General features: G+C 46.2%; 1 protein-coding gene across 5 annotated transcripts in view; it reads right to left on the bottom strand.

The window, feature by feature from the left end:
- Positions 1-27,914, bottom strand: part of SLC44A5 (solute carrier family 44 member 5) — a 233,355-nt gene that overhangs the window by 77,006 nt on the left and 128,435 nt on the right. For all 5 annotated transcript variants that reach the window (XM_088470760.1, XM_088470761.1, XM_088470764.1 and 2 more), the window contains exons 3-8: positions 19,850-19,923; positions 13,879-13,963; positions 10,520-10,604; positions 7,022-7,135; positions 5,830-5,890; positions 1,520-1,643 (exon numbers count right to left, since the gene is read on the bottom strand). In XM_088470760.1, the coding sequence (XP_088326886.1) occupies positions 1,520-1,643; positions 5,830-5,890; positions 7,022-7,135; positions 10,520-10,604; positions 13,879-13,963; positions 19,850-19,923 (543 nt within the window). The remainder of the gene's footprint in view (positions 1-1,519; positions 1,644-5,829; positions 5,891-7,021; positions 7,136-10,519; positions 10,605-13,878; positions 13,964-19,849; positions 19,924-27,914) is intronic.

Below are 27,914 nucleotides of genomic sequence, written 5' to 3'. Positions count from 1 at the left end.
ACTGGATGATGTGGGCGATTTGTTGCTCTGATGCGCCTCAAAATGACAAATCGTCCAATATATCGTCTTGTGTGTATGTGTGTACCCAGCTTTATTCTTATTGACAATATCCATCCAGATGTATCAGAAGTTTGGGTTTTGGCAAAACGATCGTTCAAAGTTGACTTTTGTAGCAAAACAAATAAAAAGTCTCTCTATGGAAACTTTTTAAGCACTACTGTATATGGGTTATCAAACATCAAATGGGTTTTCTTTGAATTGCAAGGCTAAAACCAACGTCATTTGGGGGTCATTCAGACCCGCTCGCGAGCGCAGGACACTCGCAAGCGGGTCGATGTTCCCCCACTGCGCATGCGCACGACGGAGGGAGCTCCGTCGTGCGCATGCGCAAGACCCGGCGAGCAACGAGGAATACGTCGCTCGGGGTCTCGCACCAAAGGGGGCGTGCTGTCGATGTTGATTGACAGCACGCCCCCTTTGGTGGGCGTGCCGGGGGCGTGCCTGCCAGACGGAGGCGTTCCCATGGGAACGCCTACCGTCTGAAGCCGGCCCCACTGACATCACTAATGATGTCAGTGGGAGTGATTTTGGCTCTGATAGAGCCAAAATCACTCCAGGGCTTGCGGCAGCGAGACCCTACCGCAGGGTCTCCGTCGCAAGCCCGATGGTCGCGATGGTCAAGACCATCGCGACCATCATCATGGATGCTCGCATATGCTGTGGGTGGTCACCCACAGCTATGCGAGCGGCCAGGAGGCCGCTCCATTTTCATGGAGGAGGGCCCTGATTCAGAGCGAGCGCTCTGGTCAGAGCATTCGGCTCTTAAACAGGCCCTTAGTCCTCTATTGCGACATCATATGATTATATTTTTGTACAAGGGCGCCTAACTTTACAGAGAATCACATGGATTTGTGGAACAAATGATCTGCAGTACTTTGATGTAAGATTTGGGCAGCCAGGGGCAATCCCTGCTAAGTGCATTAGTGTCCAGCACTTAGACCATTACCTGACATAAACATAGCTAAAATGAGCAGTATTTTTGGAGAAACACACAGAAGTTTTACATGAATGAGGGAGCGATCCTAAAGTGTTAGAAGGGATTCGGATGTGACGCGTCTTCTATTTTGTACCCTGCACATTTTCATAAGATGTACCAGCAACCCCTACACGCACTTGTGACCATAGAGAGGCATTGCAGATTTAGAAGATCGTAGATTACCGTTATTTAGTGCTATACACGGGTAACATACAGATGAATCTATAAATAGTTACAACAAGCTGTATATCATGTGCTGCATATAACAAAATAAAGTTACAGGACTGCGTAGAAAGACCATTAAATTCAGGTCCATACTACCGAAAGTTAAAGTAGGTGACCTGAGACTGTCCAGGCAATGCAGAACTAAATGTCCCAGCATGCCCAGTCAGCCACAGGCGTATGACTAAAGCCTATTCTGGAGGATAGGTGATAATACGCTCCTTTTCAGAGGCTATCATAAGAATTAATGCTGATCCTTACTTGGCAGCCTCTCGCAGGTCTGTCACGTTCCTCATCTGTCCAATTCCATCCTTAAACAGAGTCTTGTTTGCGACAGTGAGAACCCCATTCCTAGTGGAAAAGTCGGGGAAGCACCTCTGCAGGACTATCGTGGGAAGACAAGGGAGTGACAGCAATAAGTATGTTTGAGTTCTGTCTTTTGTACATTGAAAACCTTACATTTATTACCAATGTCAGATAAATCATTCAGTGTGAGCTATATGTTCTGGACTTACAGGTATGGGGAGAATACTTAATAATAAACTTTTGAATAAAGCCTCCATTAGAAGATTCCTGTATTTTCATCACTGACTGTCCAGTGTATTTCTGCTCATACGTTTAAGGGGGCAATTAGGTGCGAATTGCGAGGTGCCGATTTCTCTTCAAATTCACATAGTGAATTAATTTTGTATTCAAATTAGCAACTCGCACTGAACCAGTCAGAATTCACAATTTTCTATTCACACCTCCCTGAGGGTGAGAAATGGAAAGGAAAATCTTTATTTTAATGTAAAAATGTCGGGACACCGTGCCCTTGGACACCCCCCTTAATGGCTAATTAGGCAATTGGCAGTTTCCAATTAGCTTAATTAGTCAAAGAATTACATGTAATTTTTTGAAGTTCCAAAAATTGCCTTATATTACCCCAAATATCAACGTTTTCGTTAGTTTAGGCACCCCAAATTTAATTACAATATTTTTTTTTAATTGAAAAATAGTTGATTTTTTTTTTTTTATATACTTTTTTTTTTACAACTTTTCAAAGTGCCCTCAAAATACTCCACAATCTCCTTTATTTCCTACTTTTTTTTTTTTTTTTTTTCATTTTTCATTAAATCGTTTAGAGATTAAACAAAAAAAGTTAGCTTTTAATAATTTTTTTTTTTTTGCGATTTAAAAAAAAACAAAACACAAATCAGCTATTTGACACCATTTAAAAACCTTCAGTACTTTCCTAAAGCCCACAAACAGCCTTCTATACAGTCCTGCTAAAATAATTAGGAATTTTGGGGGGTCCAGGATGGTCTCCCCACTACTTCATTCACTTCTCTTACATCGCATTTGGCAGTCAATTCACAAACCTCCACTGCAAGTACTGCGAACAGGCATTTTTAATTGTATTGGAGAATTCTCAGGTGTGCGCATTCTTGCGAAGTCTGCGAGTTTCATGAAACAAACTCGTTACTCGCAATTCGCACCTAATTGGATTGCCCCAGAAGACTCCTCACCGTGTCTTTATTACCTGCAAGACGCTTTCTGCAGCAGGCTCTAGTTATCACTGTCACCGGAGGCTAAAAGAGCACGGTAAGACCTGCATGCTTGGCTAATTCAGCAGTCACTCACCTCAATCCACAGCAGTTGCTCTCTATGGGGCCCACTTGCCAGTAATGTGATCTGGGCGTGATATTAGCGCCCATGATCACATTGCAGTATGCGAGAATAGCTCCGTAATGTATTAAAGAGCCTGTTTCCTATGATATGCTCGGAGTCTACAGACCACACATGTGCATCGGCCATTGCCGGGAAAGGTTCTCCGGAGGAATCCTCTCCGAGTAATTTCTGCAAAACAGTGCTACAGCTGCACAACGGCATCTTCCGATGGGGTAAGCTGCGGGGACCAAACTCCGGAATACTTAGCATTCTGCAGCTTGGTAAATCAGACAGCATCGCATCCTATGGGGGTTGCAGAAACGGAGATATCTGCTGCGATCCCTTCACAGTACATTTAGGAGACACTTTATACAGTATTTGCAGATGTCCCTCAAAAAAACGAAAAATGATAAACAGACCCCGATGTCATAAAACAGAAAAATAACAGAGGGACTTTAATTAGGGGACTGGATGCCAACCAAAGCAATGCCATTTACAGGCTATGGGACAGATTTATCAAAGGGAGAAGATTCCTAAATACTGCAAAAAGGTAAATTTAGAGCCGTAATTAGATAAGGACCACCGGTGTCATCGCACAGAGCGCAGGAACGGCGCCCTGCAGGCAGGATTGCTGCTGCAGGCATCTTGGACGATGTTACAGTGATGGATAAATTTTTGGATTGTGTTCTTTAGGTCTTTCTGCATTCCAATAAAAAACATACTTAAAAAAAAAAAAAAAAAAGTGGTCTGTCCTCCGCCCAGCCCGATCATGGAGGCAGAGCGCCCCCCCTCCCTCGTCGGAGAAGTATTAAAAGAGAGAAGAGGTTCTAGTGGTCAGAGACAAAGGTTAGTCAGGGCCCAGTCATTCCCCACGTTTAATCTTTGTTTGCAAAATATATTACCAACATGTGCTATTAAGTTGCAGAAAGGTGAATGAAAAAGCACTGCAGCTAGTCGCTTGGGCTGAGTAACATCGTTCAGCGGGACACTCTGCCTCACGCTGCGTCCGCACAAAGGGCCTGATACAGAGACTGGTTGTATCGCAGAGTGGCACACAAGCAGCTGAGCAATACTGTCCATCTGAAATGCTAATGCTGCAGGAGGCATCTGAAGACATGAGACACCTCCTGCCGGCATCTGTGATCCCAGCGCTGCGACCAAAGCTTACTCAGGCTGGTCGGCTCCTTGCTGTTTGCTAGGCCAGAAAGTCTGCGTCCGTGGGCGCTGACCCTGGTCTCAGCACTCCCAGAAACGGGGGGGGGTGGCCTGTCCCCGTTTCCGGGAATGCAGGCCATCCCTGCCCCTGCACCGCGCCCCCAAACCCTTCTGCATGTCAATCAGATAAAGGCTTAGGGAAAATGTGTGAGAGATCGCAGAACGGGTCCGGCACAAGACCACACTCCCAAACTCCTAGTTGGCTGTTCAGTTCAATGCCAAAGGAGGGAGAGCAGAATCTTTAGAGCATATATAACCGGGGCGGGGGGGATTCTGAGGTGCGACCCCTGAGTTTATGTATTTGGCTGAGTGGCATCGATTTTATGCTTTTACGTCTTTTTTTGATCCTCTCCCATAGACTCAACGTTTAAAATAATAAAAAAATGTCGCTGGACAAAAGAGGGAATAGAGAGAAAAACGTCCATTTCATTATCCTCGCTCGGCTGATAGGAGACCATTCTCTGCTTTCTTTAGCAATTAGGACTTTTGTTATGTTTTACTTTGTTGCAACAATGTGGTTGCTTTATGCAAAACAGCTATCACTCAGCAAAACAGATGAACTTGTTTTCAATCATATGGCAGCAGAAATATGTATCCAAAATCTATGCAGATCGATTATCAATTGGGATTGGGATAAGCATTTAAAATGACCAGAGTAAGGCCGATAAACGATTGGGGTTGCGTGAAACAACAGTGACACCGCATGTCACATATGATGGCGTTTCACACGCAATCGTTAAAAAGCACAGTTGTGGTGGTGGACAAGGAGGAGGGGTCATTGGGAACCCCCCCAATTGACACCAATGGGGTAACGTGGTGAACCAGAGTAAATGCAGCAGGAGGCAGTGCCAGAAATAACATCTAGCAGTTGATCCCCACTACTGAGTACAAATTCTAGTGTGTACGGAGTCATTGGAGCTAATGGGTTCCATCTTTTACAAACATTGGGCCCGATTCAGCAATGGATCGCTGATGCAATCGCGCACGCAGTTCTGCTGCAAAAGTATGCTAATAATGCATTCGAGAAGCACTCGCACGGACAACTTGCAGGCGCCCACTTCCCCTCTCGCACAGCCGTAATACCTTGCAATCCAGCCAAAACATCGGTAACATCGAAGTACATCGGAGCCTCTCGCACAATTACGGCAGGTCAGACTTCACTTATAAATTGCTAACGTTCCTGTAGGTTGCGTATGCCGTTGCAGTGGCTAATTTATGCACACCCCTGTAACGGCGTTCAAACGCACTGGCACGCCTGCGTTTCTCCGACCACCCCCCCCCCCGTCACCACCGCAAAAACGCTCTCTGCCTGTCAATCACTCTGAGATTCCTCTGCGTGATCGCAGTGAAGCATTCGTGCACGCACACTGCGATGCATTCGCAGTACGCAATAATCAGCCGTCTGCGGACGCAATTGCAACAGCAATCCTTGCTGAATCAGGCCCACTGAACGCCAATGTCAAATTTAAAAAAGCATGTACTTTGACACCCATGTGTAAAGGCCATGAGACTACAAGGTCTCAAGCTAATTTCAGAATAATATACAAATCTGAACGAATGAACTCCTAGCTCCTGTACGGCTGACAGACAGGAATGATGGACAGCAACTAACTTCATTTAGCTTTTTCCAATCGTATTTCAGCTTCTTTTGAGCTCGGCCTGTATGAATGCGCCATTGATAAATTGCCAAGCAGAAAACGACTTACACGGCCTGCTGGGAATGATCATAGATGGGCAGTCTTCATCCCGTAGAACTTCTGCAATAGACTGAGATAATCACAGATCAGGTAAAGCTTTTACATGCACGGAACGTGGACACCACTAGGAAACTGCTCCTCGGTATTGGTCAGGGGGCCCTCATGGGTCTTTAAATGCATCGCGGGGGTGTTGCTCACTATTCTGAGACATGTGTATGCATTCAGACACAGGGCCTGATTCAGAGCCGCTCGTAAGCGGCCGCTTGTTCGCTCTGAGCGATGTTCGCTCAATTGCGCATGCGTATGGGTCGTAATGCGCATGCGCCAACCAGTCATTGCGGTCGGAAATCGTGCGCTCGTAAAACAGCGAGGGGCTGCTAATTTGATGGACAGAGTGTACCGTTTGTGGGTGGTAACAGGGGAAGGTACTTGAAAACGGGGGAGTGGAGATCCGAACGCAGGCGTGCCAAACGGTCAAAACGGGCGTATAATGGGAGTGCATAATTAACAAAGCAGCGTCATCGACCACGTCACTTGGTTGTCTCTTAGCCTGAACTGCTCGCAGTGATAGCGGGAAGTAAATCCTACCACAAGCACTGCCAGCAGTTCAGATGCCTTTTCGATGTTCCCGATTAATCTAATAAATAGCGGAGATGACGTATGATGCGTACGGCAAAGGGGCGTCTTTACAAAATAGCGAGCGCATTTTTCGGACGCTCGCTCAGACATAGGAGGCGTCCACAGACCGCAAAGAGCGAACGCTCAATTTAAATATCCGGCCCCTTTTTCAGAACGACCGTCCGCAAATAGCGTCCGGCTCTGAATCAGGCCCAGAGCTCCTGCACCTGGCATGGGGTGGGTATAAGGGCCGATGAAAATGGGGATGACTGCTCGAGCGTACAGTAAAAAAGTGGGACAGTGCGATGTGTACACATTAGGACGTGCGTGTAGCGGCATCAGCATTTTGCTCACAATCCATTGGCATTCAGAATGCGGCCACATTTGGACCTCGCTATACGGCTCTATATACTCATTCTGCTCTCAAAATGCTTGCAAGAAGGAGCCAGGGAAATGACTCTGGTGCAAGATATATAAGTGGAGCAGTCTGACACTGATAGTCTTATTGCTACATCAGGATTACGGAGACGTTAAACACATTTCATGAAACCAGATATATTATACATTATTCATATCCACTCACCTTTCTTGGGTTATTAAAGCCAGGTTTGCAGAACTGCCTGTAGTAGTCCCATTGGTTGGTGAACCTGGTGTCCAGGTATGTAGCGAATCTCTCCGGGCATTTGGTGACGCACAGCTGGGGAGAGGACGTGGGCATTAGTTTAGAAACACCTAAGGATACATATTATCCCCCATCACAGAGTCCCCTCACCCCACTTCAGGACCAGTTAAACTCTTAGGAGTAAATTTACTAAAGTGAGAGTTTTTCGAAGTGAGTTTTAGAAGAGATGTTGCCCATAGCAACCCATCAGATTCTACTTAACATTTAACTAGCACATTTTAGAAGATAATAGCTAGAATCTGATTGGTTGCTATGGGCAACATCACTTCTAAAACTCACTTCTAAAAACTCTCACTTTAGTAAATTTACCCCTTAGGATTAGGGTGCATCTGTTTTGTTAGGAATAACTTTTTACCAAAGTAAAGTTTATAGGTTGTTTTGCAGGCAGAGAGGGAGATTTACTTTTATAGTGTATTGGAGTAAATCTGATTTTTTTTCCCATGACGTACGAAAGTCAGGGATTCTTTTACAAGTAGGGCCGTAACAAGGGGTGCGCGACCGGCACTGTCGCCCAGGGCGCAGGGCACTAGGGTCGGCATCTGACTAACAGGGTGTCTGCATACCTCCCAACATGACCCTCTCCAGGAGGGACACAATGCTCCGGTCCTGGACTTCCCTGGTAAGAGGCGGGGCTGCAGCGCAGTTCAAAATTCAAATAGGGGAGTCACACCAACTGTCACTTCACACACTGCCAAACATCAGTGGCTGGGACTCACTGGCAGTTGGTGTGACTCCCCTATTTGAATTTTGGACTGTACTGCAGCCCCGCCCCTGGAGCTGACACCAATCATAAATTACCAGGGAAGTCCAGGACCAGAGTATTGTGTCCCTCCTGGAGAGGGTCATGTTGGGAGGTATGGGTCTGGATGCTCCGAGCACGCAGCCTGTACAGTGACGTACTTCCTGCTGCTGGCCACGCTCAAGGGCCGGCCCAGGGCCGCAGTGCTGAGCCGGTTATGGCGCGGTTTACCAGATCCTGCTTTTTATGCTTTTACAGATAGTCCAAGTCCATTAAGTTACATAAATGTAAATCAGCCAGATCTCCCGAATAGTGATACAAAGATTATTGTGTTCTTCACTCTACAAGTGAAATGAGTGAGGGGGCTGAGAATGCAAATTGTATTTATTACTTGTATCAAAAAATATTTCAGCAGCTTTTTCTTGTCTCTGTGTTTAACCGGAGAAGACCCTGGTTTGCTAACACTAAATATTCACCTAGAACACGTAGATCTGCTTCTACTATATCCGGTTTCTCTGGATGAAATGGAGCTCGCAGGGAGGAGACCTGATACGTCCATAATCCATTAATTTTCCTAATTGCTAATAAGATAAGTTGCTAAATTGCGGGGGAAAAAACACATCAACCCCTTACATGTGAACAACCCCTTACATGTGAACAACCCCTTACATGTGAACATCTCACTCCCTGGGGTAAATTTAATAGCCTGCGACTTGCAAGCATCAGCGAGTTCCCTGGCGAGTCTGCCCAATGTTTTAAAGGGGCAATCATTTAAAAGGCAAAACCAAGTTGGTTTTGTCTATTAAATGATTGCCCCTTTAAAACATTGCGCAGACCCATCGATGCCTTCAAGTCGCGGGCTATTACATTTACCCCCATGTCTGTTTCATCAAGGGATTTAAAGGTGTTTAAAGGCCTATTTCACTGTTACCCCTAGCAGTGACCAGTAGAGGTGCCACAAGAAGGATTACAAAGTACCCAGGCCCCGGCCCGTCTGGGGGCCCAGGGCTTCATGGAAGGGGCAAACACGCTACCAAGATGATATGATCATAGCCCTTTCATCATGGAAGCAGTGATGTAATAAGGGCACAGATGCATGCGGCCACTCACCCACATACATATGTGGCCCCACCCCCTTGTGCCGGGGCCCAAAAGATCTCCTGGTAGCCCGGCCTGGTCGCCAGACTCAAAGTTGTTTCTAACCTATAACTAACAAGAGAGCTGGAGATTTAAGCCACAATGGGCCGTATTCAATTAGCGGCGAAAAGTCTGAGGTCGGACTTTTCACCGTCATCACCATTTTTCCAGGGGATAAAGTGTTGGGCGCGTGCCCGCTTATCCCCGTATTCAATTAGGAATCGGTGAAAACGGGACCCGGCGGAAAGGTATTGAAAAGTCCTGTCACTTTTGAGGAAATCAGCCTGTCACCCCCCAAAAGATGGTCTGACATGGGGGATCACTATGGGTACCCCCGAATTGGCCTGCTAAAGGTATTTGGGGGTTTTAAACGGCCACGACAGGTGCTTTAATGAGTCTTTAAAGAAGTGGTGAAGAATAGCGCTTAGCTTTATTTTATTTTTTTAAATAACTAGTCCAATCAAATTTGGGGTACATGAAAATGGGTGCAAGCATATTTTTAAGTCCCTAAAGTGATTTTTAAAAATTCTTAAAAAATCCACCTGCCGCAACCAACCGCATTCTAGAAAACACCTGCCGCATACATGGGGACCCCACCCTGAGGCTATTTCGCTAGTTTTTAAGTTTGTTCCCCAACTTTTAGTTTTTCGCCCCCAAAACGAAACCACTATTTTTGGGGTGTCCTATGCTATTTTTTTTTTTTTTTGACACAGATAACTTTTAGGGGACATTCCAAGGGGTGCAGGGTACTTTTTTAAAGTCTGCACCCCAAAACCGCAATTCTGCACTTTTTTTCGCCACCTATTCTATGGTGAAAACTTATCCCCGTTTTTTAACAAAGACTTTTTCGCACCCGCGAAAAGTCTTTGAAATTGATTATGGGGATAAGTGAAAATGGCGAAAATGACATCATCGGCGATAAATTATCGGCGATAACGGACTTTTCGCTCTAATTTGAATATGGCCCATTGTGTCATCTGCTCCCACATTCTCCTTCATTCCCCATTCACTACGATAGTCATTTGCATGCAGATAGGAGTACTATTTTTTACTTTATAAAAGAACGTTCTGCGATTCAGCCGCACCATTAGCAGCTAGTGCCGCGGTGATGCTAATATCTCTAAGGGGTAGATTTACTAACACACGTGGTAGAAATAAATACTAAATCTAACTTAACATTTATTTCTCTCGCTGTTTTAAAGATCGGTCAATGCGCCAATGATCAGCAGCCTTGAACCCATAAAAACACCCATAAACCAACTTATCCTGACCTGGGCATTAGGAACTTTAAATGTGAACAACCCCTTTAAAACAGAAAAATATCGTATAAGCTAATGCATTGCGTTCCTTGTCTTTGTGGTTCCTGGTGGTACATGGGTCATCATATTATAAATATATACAGTACATTAGCACATCATTTAACAGAATGAATTTGAAGTTTCCCTACTGAACGTAATGCTGATGGTCCTGAGACAATGACATGGGATTTACTAGCGTAAGGTAGAAAACAGGGCCCGCCGTACCTGGGTCGTAGGACACTGTAGGTTTATAAGCACCACAGGACTTGCACATTTCAGAATATTAAAATACATTAAGACGGTCTTGTTCCTAGAAGGAATAAGAATGTGACAACATTACACCAATGACAGATCGGGACATACATGCAGATTTTACAGCCTACACTGAGGTTCTGATGCAGAATCGCATGCAAGTTAGGCGCAATTACACTCACATTGCGCTTGCGGAGCTAAACGCTATTGGTCGCCCATATTTTATGTTTCCTGCTTCTATACAAATGCACCGGCCTGATAATTACACATAGTCATTATCAGCGCCCACATGCGCCAGTCCAATATCTTGGTGCAAGAAATCCGCCTACATGCCCACAAGACTTCCCCACTCCTTAGCCCACCTATAAATTCCCCATTGCATTGTTACTCCCCTTCCGACACATTAATGCCCATCGTGGCTCATAGCTGCGTACACGTGCTACAAATAATGCGCATTGCTAAGATTCGTAAGATCCATCCGCAAATTAGTCTTGCATGCAACCCTGCAATAGACCCCGTACATCTAGTAAATATAGTCATCTACAAGGGTCCCTAAAGGAAACTGTCCCCTGAAATACATACATAGAATGTGACAGCTATTGCTGGGCGCCCCGGGGCCGATCTTGCCACTCGGTCTGAGTACTGAAAGGCAGGATCCATGTGTGTGACCAGAGCTTGAGATAAGAGGCAGGGTGATGAGCCCGGTCACTGCAGTGGTGATGGCCAAGAACAGCCCAATATAATGACATTGTGCTGATATTAGGGCACTCTTTGCCATCTTAGTGAGATGTGTGAACATTAAGAAGGAACATTATTTCCGTGTTGTCATGGCTTTTGGTGCAGACCACAAAACAGTTGTCTCAGCGATGTTACTGGTAATCCCGGCACGCAATATACAATTTCTGGAATAGTCAGCGTAGCGAGGAACCCTCTCCATTCAAGTCCAAGACAGATGTCTAGTATAGTGTACTACATTAATATAGTCTACATCAGACGTAGGAAGCTCTTGTGTGGTCACTGAACTACAAGTCCCAGCATGATTTCCAATGTGGTTCACAAGCAGCAGTAGTGCCCCAAACACTAGGATTTCCGGTGTGGATTAACAGATAGACAGTAAAAAGGTGGACAATGTCTTGATAGACACCAGATGTTAGACAGTCAATAGGTCGACTGGGACAAAAGGTCGACAGCGGCAAAAGGTCGACACACTACATGTCGATATGGTCAAAATGACGACATGAAAATGGTCAACTAAAAAAAAAATGGTTGACACATGATTTATTTATTTTTTAGCCCTAATCTTCACCCTAACCCTCCCTCCTGGTGCCTAATCCTAACCCTCCCTCCTGGTGCCTAAACCTAACCCTCCCTCCTGGTGCCTAATCCTAACCCTCCCTCCTGGTGCCTAAACCTAACCCTCCCTCCTGGTGCCTAATCCTAACCCTCCCTCCTGGTGCCTAAACCTAACCCTCCCTCCTGGTGCCTAATCCTAACCCTCCCTCCTGGTGCCTAATCATAACCCTCCCTCCTGGTGCCTAATCCTAACCCTCCCTCCTGGTGCCTAATCCTAACCCTCCCTCCTGGTGCCTAATCCTAACTCTCCCTCCTGGTGCCTAATCCTAACCCTCCCTCCTGGTGCCTAAACCTAACCCTCCCTCCTGGTGCCTAATCCTAACCCTCCCTCCTGGTGCCTAAACCTAACCCTCCCTCCTGGTGCCTAATCCTAACCCTCCCTCCTGGTGCCTAAACCTAACCCTCCCTCCTGGTGCCTAATCCTAACCCTCCCTCCTGGTGCCTAATCCTAACCCTCCCTCCTGGTGCCTAAACCTAACCCTCCCTCCTGGTGCCTAATCCTAACCCTCCCTCCTGGTGCCTAAACCTAACCCTCCCTCCTGGTGCCTAATCCTAACCCTCCCTCCTGGTGCCTAAACCTAACCCTCCCTCCTGGTGCCTACTCCTAACCCTCCCTCCTGGTGCCTAAACCTAACTCTCCCTCCTGGTGCCTAATCCTAACCCTCCCTCCTGGTGCCTAATCCTAACCCTCCCTCCTGGTGCCTAATCCTAACTCTCCCTCCTGGTGCCTAATCCTAACCCTCCCTCCTGGTGCCTAATCCTAACCCTCCCTCCTGGTGCCTAATCCTAACCCTCCCTCCTGGTGCCTAATCCTAACCCTCCCTCCTGGTGCCTAAACCTAACTGTTGGGGTAGGTGCCTGACCCTACCATCCCTTCTAGTGCCTAACCCTCCCTCCTAGTGCCTAACCCTAACCGTCGGGGTAAATGCCTAACTCCAACCGTCGGGGTAAAAGCCTAACACTAATCGTCAGGGGAAAATCCCTAACCATAACCATCAGGGTAAGTGCCTAACCCTAATCCTCCGGTAAGTGCCTAACCCTAAAAAAAAAAAAAAAAAGTGGGTCGACCATTTTAATGTAGACATTTTGACCCTGTCGACCTTCTTACATGTTGACCTTTAGTGTGTCGACCTTTTGTCCCAGTTGACCTATTGACTGTCTAACATCTTGTGTCTATCTAGACATTGTCCACCTTTTTACTGTTAATCCACACCCGAAATCCTACTGTTGGGGCACTAATGCTGCTTGTGAACCACATTGGAAATCATGCTGGGACTTGTAGTCCAGTGACCACACAAGAGCTTCCTACGCCTGATGTAGACTATATTAATGTAGTACACTATATTAGACATCTGTCTTGGACTTGAGTGGAGAGGGTTCCTCCCTTCGCTGACTATTCCAGAAATGGTAGAATGCGTGCCGGGATTACCAAAACAGTAACATCGCTGAGACAACGGTTTTGTGGTCTGCACCAAAATCCATGACAACACGGAAATAATGTTCCTTCTTTTCTTTACTTCTCTTCTGTCAGATATTGTCAACCTTTTTACTGCCTATCTATATAGTACGGAACCCGAAAATTTCAACCATTAAATGCAGGGCCAGAATACCAATGGGGCAGATGGAACTCCAGCTCCAGGCCTCCAAATAAAAATAGGTCCATCATCATAAATATTAAAATTGTACTTCTAGTTTCTCACAAAACTATGCAAGCTTTCTATTTGTATGTATTTAAGGAGAAAGAGGGACGGATAGTGTTGCGGTGAACACACACCCACACAGCGCTGGCCACAGCTCCACCCTTTCTCAATATAGGCCCTTTAAAATGGTCAGCCCCAGGCCCATGTGGCCCTTAATCCGTCCCTGATCAAATGACAGCATCTACAGACAACACAGGAGTTATCATAACTGTAAGATAAAGGTGACATTTATTACCTAGCTGATGTTTTCCCTTTAATACCAATTACTGTAGGACTTACTCATTCGCAGTCCCCTTTTGGCCACAAAATTGCCCATAGCTGTCTGTTGCGTACACAATCTTCCTGGGGTCTCCATGAATCCAGGCTGAAAGGAAAAAACACAGCTGTAAATATGGTAAGAAAGTGACCCAAAGTGGACAGAGATGTATTGGGGGCAGGAATTAAACCTTAGCATTGGAGGGATAGGGCTGGATTTGAGGAGAGGCCACATAGAGGCATTGGGGATAGGGCTGGAATTAAGTGGAGGCCACAGAGAGGCATGGGGGATAGGGCTGGAATTGAGGAGAGGCCACAGAGAGGGATGGGGGATAGGGCTGGGTCTGAGGAGAGGCCACAGAGAGGCACTGGCGATAGTGCTGGGTCTGAGGAGAGGTCACAGAGAGGCATGGGCGATAGGGATGGATCTGAGGCGAGGCTACAGAGAGGCATGGGCGATAGGGCTGGATCTGAGGAGAGGCCACAGAGGAGCATGGGCGATAGTGCTGGGTCTGAGGAGAGGTCACAGAGAGGCATGGGCGATAGGGATGGATCTGAGGCGAGGCTACAGAGAGGCATGGGCGATAGGGCTGGATCTGAGGAGAGGCCACAGAGAGGCATGGGGGATAGGGCTGGATCTGAGGAGAGGCCACAGAGATGCATGGGGGATAGGGTTGGATCTGAGGAGAGACCACAGAGAGGCATGGGGGATAGGGCTGGATCTGAGGAGAGGAAATAGAGAAGTATTGGGGACAGTCAGGTCTAACCATTGCACATCTATGTTCTGGTTGCAATTCCATTTTATTTATTCTACTTTCCAAATTACAGTGTAATGGTTATTTGGCTCGGGATGTAGTTAGCAGACCGGTGCCCGGGATGCCGCCAGCGCACACATGGGCCCCATGCCATTCCTTTCACTAGAACTCAATTTATCTTCTCCTTGGAGGGGGGCTTGAAAATGAAAAAGGCTCTGCATCCATTGGTAAGCGCAAGACAGGCTTCTCAATTTCAACAATGAATTGTATTCTTGCTCATTTAAATAAGATACAAAGTATTTTTATAGGTCGAAACCTTAGAGTCAATGCTCAGCCATTTTTTCTTTTTTTAAGGAGAAGATTCTATACTGAATAAACAGAGCTGGGGCTCACGCCGTTCCTGAGAATATCAGACCAGCGACGCCGCTATCGGCAATCTCTCAGGGGCTCAGACTATGGTGAAGATTCTATTAGTTTGGAGAAAGTTTCACTGAAATCTGAGTAAATGGGAAACTTGTTGAACACATTTTATTATCTGTATAATTCAGGCGGTGGGCACAGGCTGCAGGGGTGACACCATAAACAGCAGCCCCGCTGCTCACATTCATTGTTGTGGGTGTAATATATGTGGCTCAGAGACACCATGTAAATGTGGTGACAAGGGGAGGAAGTGCTGAGACTTATTCTGTTCCTCCTAATGAAATAACAGCTCTTTGTCACCTCCATCGCTTGCTGTCTTCTTAAATCATATTTATGTGACACATAGGTAACATTGCTTTTATTAGATGGAACAGGGAGGATGTGTTATGTCGCAGGAGTTCTATTAAGGGACATGACCGGCGTTATCAATGTACTATGTAATACTGCTGGTTCTTCTGCTGAGCCCAAGTAGGTAAGTAGATAATAAATATGTACATAGGTTCCCATAATATCAGCAGGCAAATGTATACTCTTACTACTATCTAGCCTTAGGTCCGATCTTTATAGTACACATATATATATTTTTATTTATTTATTTAATTTGTCTGCGGACCTGATGCATGTTTCATCCAGAAAAGAATCACTTTTCTCTGCTTTATTATTATCATTATTATTATTGTTAAGGGGAAAATTAATTAGCCGTGGGACATTATTATTATTATTATCATTATTATTATTATTATTATTATTATGGGGAAAATAAATTAGCCGTGGGACTTACCACAGGACGTTAGCTCCCTAGTTATTATTATTATTATTATTATTATTATTAAGGGGAAAATAAATTAGCCGTGGGACTTACCACAAGACTTTAGCTCCCTAGTTATTATTATTATTATTATCATTATTATTATTAATAAGGGGAAAATAAATTAGCCATGGGACTTACCACAGGACTTTAGCTCCCTAGTCATTATTATTATTATTATTATTATTATTTTGGGGAAAATAAATTAGCCGTGGGACTTACCACAGGACGTTAGCTCCCTAGTTATTATTATTAAGGGGAAAATAAATTAGCCGTGGAACTTACCACAGGACGTTAGCTCCCTAGTCATTATTATTATTATTATTATTATTAAGGGGAAAATAAATTAGCCGTGGGACTTACCACAGGACGTTAGCTCCCTAGTTATTATTATTAAGGGGAAAATAAATTAGCCGTGGAACTTACCACAGGACTTTAGCTCCCTAGTTATTATTATTATTATTATTATTATTATTATTATTAAGGGGAAAATAAATTAGCCGTGGGACTTACCACAGGACTTTCGCTCCCTAGTTAAGGTATTCCCCATAGCTAACGTGCACTGAGGCATAGATTTTGGGTGAAGCACCAGACCTATGTAATTACCGTGTGCAGTAAGCCCGTGACTATCCCAGAGTCTGGGTGTTGGAACCCCCACTGCTGTGTGCAGAATTGCTGCTGCCATTAACTACTTGTCCCACTGTTCAACATGGTGAAAAACGGAGACAGAGGGGCGTCAGATATAGGACCCCATTTATGAATGATCGCATTTGCAGTGCGATCTGGGCGTAACATTACCGCTCGTGATCGCATTGCAATATGCGATCATAGCGCCCGGTAGATTCATCCGGCACACACAGGGACAGGGGCTCTGAAAGGAGCCCGTCCCTGTGATGTGTCCGGGGAGATGCCGGGGGCCGCTGCACATGTATGGCCGCCATTGCTGTGGTGGGTCTTGGGGGAACCTCTCCCAGCTAATGATGTGATGTGTAGCCCATAGACTACACATCACATCATAACTAGCTGCGGCAGATAATCTCTGCAATGCATCACATTCCGGAAGATGGTAAATTTGTCAGCATCGCATCCCCCATAGAAACCTATGGCCGCATAAGGGGCACTGTAAAGGGAACACTACTGGGGGCACTGCATAAAGGGCACTACTATTGTGGGCACTGCATAAGGGGTACTACTGGAGGCACTGCATAAAGGCCGCTACTACTGGGGGCACTGCATAAGGGGCACTACTGGAGGCACTGCATAAAGGGCACTACTACTGAGGGCACTGCATAAGGGGTACTACTGGAGGCACTGCATAAAGGGCACTACTACTGGAGGCACTGCATAAGGGGCACTACTACTGGGGCACTGCATAAAGGGCACTACTACTGGGGGCACTGGATAAGGGGTACTACTAGAGGCACTGCATAAAGGGCACTACTACTGGAGGCACTGCATAAGGGACACTACTACTGGGGGCACTGCATAAGGGGCACTACTACTGGGGGCACTGCATAAAGGGCACTGCTACTGGGGGAACTGCATAAAGGGCATTACTACTGGAGCACTGCATAAAGGGCACTACTACTGGAGCACTGCATAAAGGGCACTACTACTGGAGCACTGCATAAAGGGCACTACTACTGGGGGCACTGCATAAAGGGCACTACTACTGGAGCACTGCATAAAGGGCACTACTACTGGAGCACTGCATAAGGGGCACTACTACTGGGGGCACTGCATAAAGGGCACTACTACTGGGGGCACTGCATAAGGGACACTACTACTGGGGGCACTGCATAAGGGGCACTACTACTGGGGGCACTGCATAAAGGGCATTACTACTGGAGCACTGCATAAAGGGCACTGCTACTGGGGGCACTGCATAAAGGGCACTGCTACTGGGGGCACTGCATAAAGGGCACTACTACTGGAGCACTGCATAAAGGGCACTACTACTGGAGCACTGCATAAAGGGCACTACTACTGGGGGCACTGCATAAAGGGCACTACTACTGGGGGCACTGCATAAGGGACACTACTACTGGGGGCACTGCATAAGGGGCACTACTACTGGGGGCACTGCATAAAGGGCACTGCATAAGGGGCACTACTACTGGGGGTACTGCATAAAGGGCACTGCATAAGGGGCACTACTACTGGGGGCATTAAGGTGCATACGTAAAGGAAAGGAATGTTCCCAGAGTTATTTAAACTTTGATAAAGCTCCAGAATTGTGGAGCGAAACGCGTCAGTGATCTTATCCAGGACAGATCGGGACATCTCCATAATACACTCCTGTCGTATAGCAGCTGGGACGTGTCACCAAGCAACCCCGGAGGACTCGCGCTGGAAGTCGGAGTGGAGGCTGGGATTAAGACGCACTGGATCATCATCACCGCACCGCTAGGTGAGCCGCTGCTACACTGTCTCTCCGTTGACAAAGCCTCCTCCGACCCGTACACGTTTTCACTTACTTGGATATGGACACAAAAATATATCTGTCCTAACGGAGCTTTATATCAGATGTCCTCCAGGATACTCAGCCCTACGGAGCAGGTTTTTATGGCCAGCACTTTTGGTGAGATCATTGCATCAGGAACACACGTTCAGTGTGAACTCATATAGATCATTACCCCTGTGAACTGAATGTTGTATTCATTCTACTGATATTACTTATGAGAGCTATATACATTTAGCCACCATTTACATACTTTTTTTGTATTTTTGGGATTCACCTCTCTCAGCAACTTGTTTCCGTTATAAACAGGATATTGTATTTAACAAATTAAACTATTGCTAAGTTTTTCTTATATTGATGCTTTTAATGTGTTATATATTTGACCGGTCAATTTAAAATAATATTATTAGTAAAGATACTTATTTAATATTGTGTTGATTGTCAGTTCATTTATATCAATCTTCTTGCAGTTTAAATAAGCGCAGAGATCTTTCACATTTTTATTTCTGGATACACCTGAAATTCAGGTGTTTATTTGTGCTACCACAAGCACATTTTTTGTCTTTGCTGCTAAACACATTTTGATCATTACATTGTTATTTAACATTGGTACTATATATTGTATTTTTCATGAGCCTAGTCTATTAGCGCTACATGGTCTTTTTTCTTGTTTGGAATGTTCCCAGAGTGACAAGAAACAATGGGGGCATGTCATGTTGACATGCCCCCATTGTTCAGTGACTACACCCACTGGGTATTTTTGAACGCACAGACAAAGTGTGGTGGGGGTTCATTTTTCATCTTGCCCTGGGCACCAAAGACCCTAGTTAGGCCACTGCCCTTTAGTCAGTGCAAACTGTCCCTATCGCAGATGACGCCATCTTGACCCACAAATCATTTTCGACTTCCTCCGTAATTGTGGAAATTTGTCCTGCGCTTTCATAAATGACCCTTACGGGAAGAGCTGTAAAGCATTTTCTATTTGACTTAAAATATGTCCTGTGGCAAATTGCTGCAGAAATCGTTCATAAAACGCTTATTAAATTGCAATTACTACAGACGCACTGCGCCAATGGGCAGGCGGTGTCCAAGGCTTAGCAGAATCACCTGTGTGCCCAGATGGAGGCTGCCTGCTGTGATCTGGCTGCAAATGACACGGCATGGAGGCACAAGACGTGGCATCTGGGCATTGCGGCATGTTTTGTAATTAGCCAGTGATGGCAAGCATTAATGGCTACTGCGACATCTAACATAGTATAACAGGAAGCGTTGATGAGCGACTGACAGCACATGCCGGAATTATATTAATAACTATGGGGTGTATTCACTAAGCCTTGGGGAGAGATAAAATGGAGAAAGATAAGCACCAGCCAATCAGCTCCTAACTGTCATGTTACAGGCTGAGTTTGAATAATGACAGTTAGGAGCTAATTGTACGTAATAATAACCTGTAGACAAAATATGTAACACACAGTTAGACATTTGCATTACAAACGTACACACACACATATGTATATACAGTATATGATTGCGACATTCACCATCACTTACCTACAATGCCCAGCGCGATGTAGCCCAGGATCACCACTACGAATATGATGCAGCAGACGACATCTGTACAGTGTCTGGATACAAGGAGTAAAACGTATATTAGAGCCACAGAGAGAATTCATCGTCATGTACAGTAAGTAGATCTAAGTAATGGTTACACAGTCAAAACAATTATTGCTGAAAAGGGTTTATTTTATGAAATATGAAATTACGGCATAAAAACATCATTTTAGGATTTTAATTTAATTAGATACTTTTCCTGTTTTTAATTATTAATTTAACTTGCACACCTACAGCCTATTCTGTCCAAATTAAATAGCCTCTAAAGTGCTTCCAAATAAATATATATATTTCTGTAACACACACAAATGCATCACAGTATCATTGAGACAGTACCTAATATCACTACTCTGTGCTGCTGGGGGACCCTGCTCCACCCACTATATAACTCGCAGGGGTCTATTTACTAAGCCTTGGATGGCGATAATTAAACGGAGATAAATTACCAACCAACCAGCTTCTAACTGTCACTCTACAAACACAGCCTGTGAAATGGCAGTTAGGAGCTGATTGGCTGGTCCTTTATCTCAGTTTACTTTTTCTCCACAAGGCATAGTAAATAGACCCCCTTAGTCTGTGGCACCCTGCTGACTCCATTCTCCTCCTCACATCATGTCACTACCCCTGTCATATGCAGCCCTGTCCTCGCTAACACATCACTCATCTCCTGATATACTCTGTGCTGCTGGGGACCCTACTCATCCCACTATATAACTCTCAGTCTGTGGCTTCCTGCTGCCTCCAATCCCCTCCTCACATCATGTCATTGCCCTTGACACATGCAGCCCTGTCCTCACTGCATACATGCCTACCCTCCCGGTTTCCGCGGGAGGCTCACGATTTTTCGGGTAACCCCCCGCACCCCCGGAAGGGTAGGCATTTCCCCCTGCATTCTGCCCACTTCCTAGTGAAGTGGGCAGAATGAGGAGAATACCCGCAGCGATCGCGGGTCTCCGTGAAGGGGGCGGGGCTTAAGATGTGATTCTGCATGAATCACAGCATATGGCCCCGCTCCCATGTAAACTGTACCCAAACGCGGCAGTTTTGCCATGAGGGGGCGGGGCTTAATGACATGAATCGTTAGGCCCCGCCCCCATCGGACCCCTGCTGCTTCTCTTACCCGGGCTTCTCCCGGGAAGAGATTATTAAACGTAGGTAACTATGCCTCACTGATACATCACTCATCTCCTGATATACTCTGTACTGCAGGGGGGCCGTGCTCCACAGTTCTACAGTGAACCATCGATGGCTTGCACCAGGTGATGGCCATCGCTGTTAGGGGGCATGGAGGACTGCGCCTGCGGGCCAACTAGAATAGGTGGTGGGGCTTAGTGGCTTGCCGGGGGGGGGGTTGTTGGGGCTACGCTCCATGCCAACAAATGTTTTTTTTAAAGAGCATTGGGTTCTATTCTGCCATCGTTAGTAGAGAACCATCGATGGCGAAAAAAAATCAACCATCGGGAGTAAACCATCAATGTTTGATAACGGTCGATTGGCATCCCTAATTTGAGGTGCAATGTCCCTGGGAGGACTGTCCAGAATGCTACTGATAGCAGAACAGCAGGGAACGGGTGCCACACACAAAGTGGCATATCTATAATGGGTGCAGGGTGTGTGGGTCCCGTATATGGGGGTCCCGTACTGCACACCCTGCATCTTGTGACGTATTGGGTAAAATAGTGCAGGTGATAGAATCTGTTCTAGCACAGTGCTAAGGTTGTTACTATCTCCTATGCCATCTTCTGAAAAATCATACGGATAAGGTGTGTGGTTTTGGTTGGAGGGTAGCAGCACCTGGGCCCCCAGGCACTAACAAGTCTCTGCACACGCACCAGACATGGCATGGGATATGTCTCCGGTGGGGGGCACCCAGTGCTTGGGAAGTGCTGGATACACTTGAATAAGCTATGGTATAATATGCCAATCACATGCCCAACATACCAGCTTCAGGAAGTGACAGGCGCCTCCCAATGTGCACAGCACTATAATAGCTGTTCTGTGACATTCAGGGATATTTCACAGCAGAGCTTTTAATAAAACCAGACTCCCTCACGTTCTCCGCTCCCTGACAGCTCGTCTCTCAGCCGAAGCTTCTGCTGCGCACATCTTCCAACTTTCATTCGCAGTTTCGCATTAATTGCCCTCAGGCAAGAAATAGGAAGTGTCACAAAAAAACTTAACATGCAGCGTTATTAAATATTAAAACCGTGCTTTGTAACGGCAGAGAGAACGAGGGCTGTCAGGCTGGGGTTTGATTCCGTCGAGAACCCGCCACGGAGCCGATATCAGCCAGGATGTGGAGTAAAGCGATTAGATCTTATCACAAGGTGAAAGCAGCATTTCCCAGTCCTAAATAATTCCTGACAATTCACTTCAACCACAAAGAACAGCAAAAGGTTCGGGGAATGCATTTAGCCAGAGAACCAAGATTTAACTCCATAATATACAGAATGAGGAGAATTACTAAATGTAACTATTATTTACTAACACAAAGAAATAAGACACAACTAGTCCTCGCACACAGGTAAAGCCATCACCTAGTGACATTCGCAGAGATGTCCGATTACTGTATAAGAAAGAAGAATGAGAGATAGAAATCATTTTAACCATGGGATAATTTACCAATTGATTATAGTATACCTAATACCTATAGGGGCCTAATTCTGAGCCGCGTACAAAGCGGCCACAACTGCGAACGCTTTGCTGCTTGGAAATGTCGCTGACTTCCGTCCCTATCCAGGGCCCCATTGATCAATGCTGCATAACTCCTTAAGCGCTCGCTAAAGGGCTTATAGGTCTTTATGCAACAAACAGCGGTAATCTAAAATTATCGCCATATGTCACCGCATCGCTCTCGCCATCTTTAGATGGCGAGAGTGATGTGGTCGCCATTGCTGGCAATGGGGACTATGCGCTGCCTTACCGGCTTCAGCAAAGCCTTTCAGACACTGGCCAGGTCGGTTGTTGCTAGATCCAACTTGGCAAAGTGACATCTGACATCGCAACCATTTGATCGCTATGGCAGGGCCGGTCAACTACCACTTCTACTATTCACGTGGGCATAGAGGGGGAATATAAACCTGTGGCGAGCAAAATGAGCCACCATGCCTGAAGCGTAGCGAGCAAAGCGAGCCCATAAGGGTATGCTTTTGGCCCCCTGTTCTGAACGTTGCTCCTCCCCCTGTTGTCGCTAGTCACATGGTTGTGATGTCAGAAGTCCTGTAAACCACTTCACTTTAGACCTAACCCTACTGGGTCCCCGTCGGGTTAAAGTGCCATGCACATGCACAAGGACCCTCGTGCATGCGCATTACACAGTAGCCCGACGGTGGCAGTGTTAGGCTGCCAGCAGCTGAGCGGAGGACCTCGTTGACAGGAGGACTTCGCTGGACCTCGCCGGAGTATTGATAAACAGTAGTGGCATTTTCGTTTGTATCACTGCGATACTAAACGAAAAATGCCACTGGTATTAAACTTCGTTGTTAAATGAGGCCCACAGTTGGCATTCAGGACCTCATTCAGAGCCGCACGTAAAATGTGAGTGCTCGCTCTCTATGAGGGCAGCCGCATCTTTAAAATGAGCCGGCTTCCTGGCCGCTCGCTAAGCTGTGGGTGACCACCCACAGCTTTAGCGACCGGCCAGGTTGATGGTCGCGATGGTCAAGTCCATCGCGACCATCGGGGGGCTTGCGACAAGACCCTTGTGGTAGGGACTCGTCTGCCGCAAGCCCCAGTGAGCTTTCGGCTCTAATAGAGCCGGAAGCTCACCACTGACATCACAAGTGATGTCAGTGGGGCCGCCCCCAAACGGCAGGCATTCCTTTTGTAGTGAGCCATCGACAGCCGCCCCTTTTGTAGTGAGCCCCGGAGCGAGACAGTTTCTCTCTCGCTCCGGGGCTTGCGCACGCGCAGTGTGGCCGCTGCGCGTGCGCAGGGCCTCAACATCGACCCGCTTGCGAGCAGGTCTGAATGAGACCCACTGAGTACATCTGCTAATGAGATCAGCTGTAGTTACTATGAGTACGGATTTGCACCAGCGCCATCCAGCTGAACTGGCCGCACCTTTGCATTCGCTTACAGTACCTCCGGATAAACCACAATTCTGTTCCAGAATGGCATGGCAAGCTTACGGTAACTGACAGTGACCCACTGGCACCCAGCTACATCCATTTAGCACCCAAATGGTTATTAAACTATACCAATAAGACGTTTGCATTGTACAGCATTATGTGAACTACTAATATATATATATCTAATAAATTAAAACTGTTTTGTGGCTAAGGGGCTTACTACCGGTCATTGCGAAAAGCTGTTACTGTACGGTATACCTGGGGTTAATTTCGGGACTTGGTGGCCACTTGGCCCGGCACTGGCATATATACTCTTTAGAAACTCTCGGTTGGTGAGTACACCCCTCCCCTTAAGGTTAAAATTGGAAAGCAATAATCCTGTGGCCATACGAATACTCGGTGGTGTAATTTATTATGGGTGTAATAAGGATGATGGTGCAGATAGGGATGAACCTATATTAAAGCAGAAATGCGGCACTGCAGGTTTGGGTCTTTATTACGTTACTCAGTACGGGCAGGATGCAGCACGAGGCACAGACTGTTTGGTGGAGAGGCGGCATATACATTGCCAGGCAATGTCATTAAGTGATTGCAATGTACCAAGCAGATAAACTGACATCACTCTCCCTCTGTCACTTACACTGTTCATAAGGCTGATGCCAGCAGCGAATGACTTACAGTATAGAAGTGGTAACTTTTTATGCTAAGTGCTGTATGTGAGGTGGAAAAACAGTGACTTCTGAGCGCGCTGCTGCGAAATGTTGCAGAACTAAAAATAACCTCTAATATACTTCATTTTACACATTTTAGGATTAGCACATCCTTATCGACAGCAGTTTCATATGGTCTCTAATTACCCAACGACGGTTAGATACATTTTGTACGAGGGTGGGTCAAAAATGATCCGCACTCTGGCTGTAGAATTTATTTGAATCAATTTGCAGAAAAGTCAAATACATTATTTTTCAACATAATCTCCCTGCTTTTCAGTACACTTTGGACCTCATGCAGAGCCGCTCGCAAGATGCGAGCGCTCGCTCTGAATGAGGGCGGCCGCTTCTCTGTAATGAACCGGCCTCCTGGCCGCTCGCTAAGCTGTGGGTGCCCACCCACAGCTTTAGCGAACAGCCAGGTTGATGTTCGCGATGGTCAAGACCATCGCGACCATTGGGGCTTGCGATGAGACCCTTGTGGTAGGGTCTCGTCTGCCGCAAGCCTAAGTGAGCTTTCGGCTCTAATAGAGCCGGAAGCTCACCACTGACATCACGAGTGATGTTAGTGGGGCCGCCCCCCCAAACGGCAGGCGCTCCTTCGGGAACGCCTCCGTTTGGCCAGCCACCCCGCCTACAAAACGGTGCGAGCTGTCGATCACCATCGACAGCCGCCCCTTTTTGTAGTGAGCCCAGGAGCGAGAGAATTTCTCTCTCGCTCCGGGGCTTGCGCGTGCGCAGGGCCTCTACATCGACCCAGCACTTGCGAGCGGGTCTGAATGAGACCCTTTGTCCATCTGTCAACAAGCTTTCGTATTCCCTCATTCAAAAATGTTTTAGGCTGAGCTGCGAGCCATGAATGCACCGCTGTCTTCACCTCTTCATCAGACGTAAATCGTCATCCTCTTTAGGCTTCTTTCAGGGGACCAAACAGGTGATAGTCCGATGGGGCAAGATCAGGACTATAGGGAGGATGCTTTAACACTTCAAATCAAAGTTTTGGAGAGTGTCAGCGGTATACGGACAATGCATTCTCATGCACCAACACAACATCCTTGGATAGCAATCCTCTGGGTTTTGTTTGAATTCTAGGCTTCAGTTCTTCAATGAGCCTCTCACTGTAACGAGCACTGTTGATTGTTGAACCTTTTTCCCGATAATGTTACAATACTGGGCCTTGAGAATCCCAGAAAACTGTGAGCATCAATTTTCCAGCTGATGTTTGATTTTTGAACAATTTTTTTTGGTCGGCGACCGAGGATGTTTCCATTCCATACTCAGCTGTTTACTCTCAGGCTTGTAGTGATGAATCCATGTCTCGTCACCAGTAATGATTCTGTTTAAGAAACTTTCACTTTCCTTAGCGTATCGGTCCATGGCTGATTTGAAAATGATTTGCAACATAAACCCACTGTCACTCGTCTATCCAACAGCATCAGTTCACGTGCGCGCTCAATGTTCTCATCAGACGTGGATGTGGATGGGCGTCCGGCTCGTTCTTCATGGCTGACACTTGTGCGACCTTCTTGGAACTTCTCTGTCCATTCATACACACTTCTTCGCATCAAAACACTTTCTCCATACTGTGCACAAAGCCTTTGATAAATATCAGCACCAGACACACCCTCAGACCAAGTAAAAACGCACGCTGCTCGCCATTCGTGCAAATCACAAGTGGGGCAGCCATTTTTTTGCACTGCAGTCGCAAATTAACTGATTTAACACGATCAAACCTGCAAAGCAGTGACTGGGGAGACAGCGACCAGCGACCAACAGAACTTTGATTATAACTGGAGTGCGGATCATTTTTGGCTCAACCTCTTATGGTGCATACACACGATCAGATTTTTTCTTCAGATATGGACGATAACGATTTAAAAATCGTTCAGTCGTTCATATCTGAAGGAAAATCGTTCATATCTGACATGCCTGAACGATGGACGATCAACGATGCGCGTTCCCGTTTGTCAGATAACGATATCTGACATCTGATGGGTTTGCAGTCAGACTTGGACGATTCCATTCATTTTAATGCAGTCAAAAATCGTTCAATCGTTCAAAACTTTGGTCAAATCGTTCAAATCGTTTAGTCGTTCAGTCGTTCATCTGACAAATCTGACAAGTCTGACAAATCTGACCGTGTGTACGCTCCATTACAGATTTGTCAGATTTGTCAGATGAACGACTGAACGATTGAACGATTTGAACGATTGAACGATTTTTGACTGCATTAAAATGAATGGAATCGTCCAAGTCTGACTGCAAACCCATCAGATGTCAGATATCGTTATCTGACAAACGGGAACGCGCATCGTTGATCGTCCATCGTTCAGGCATGTCAGATATGAACGATTTTCCTTCAGATATGAACGACGATTTTTAAATCGTTATCGTTCATATCTGAAGGAAAAATCTGATCGTGTGTATGCACCATTATATAGAGATCTTTAGTGAGAAGTGTTCACAGTGCAATGTTTGTATACCACACAGAAGTCGTCACCTGCAAACGGAGAGCAATGTGTAAGCAACACAGCGCTTCATTTGGCCCAAATGCACCTAATTATGTTTTTTAATATAGAAGTGTATCACAGTGTACAGAGCAGGATCAAAACACATCGGGCCTCATTCACAGGTGCATGTTTTTGCAGCCGTGACTGCGTCATTTGCCGCAGCGCGACTACATCTTTATACAAATGCCACAGTCGATAGTATTCGTACAGAGTCGCCCACCGGCTGCAGCGGCTGTGCGTATTGAGACACACCATCAGACGCATCGAACATTGCGCCAGTCCTATGGTGGTGCAGATCTGAACATGACCGACTGTGTCAGTGCAACTGCATCTAAAAGCGCAGGCGCTGACCTGCGACACGCCAGCATCTGGCAAGCCTCCCCGCTACCACCCAAAAACGCCCACTGAAACTGCTTCCAAATATGTGCTGCGGCTCTCGCTGGTAACCACAGGGACGCATGCGCAGTACAACTCGGACACATGAGGGGACTTGCGTGCGTGCTGAATCGACACTGTGCGCACCCTGTATATGGCCCATTGTCTGGCTGCTACACAGACTCACAGCTCTCAGTATGTCATGTGAAAGCAATGGCATGAGAAGGAGGGGTGAGGATGTAACAGTGCACACAAAGCTCAGAGTAGTTTTCCAAAGCCTCTCTGCTCAGAACACAAATCAAGGGAAAAATGTATTTACAAAGCTGCTTCTTATAGCCTG

The sequence above is a fragment of the Taudactylus pleione genome, unplaced genomic scaffold (assembly GCF_031769625.1).
Source record: "Taudactylus pleione unplaced genomic scaffold, aTauple2 ptg000103l, whole genome shotgun sequence".
NCBI lineage: Eukaryota > Metazoa > Chordata > Amphibia > Anura > Myobatrachidae > Taudactylus > Taudactylus pleione.
This window is presented reverse-complemented; position numbering and strand designations above follow the sequence as displayed.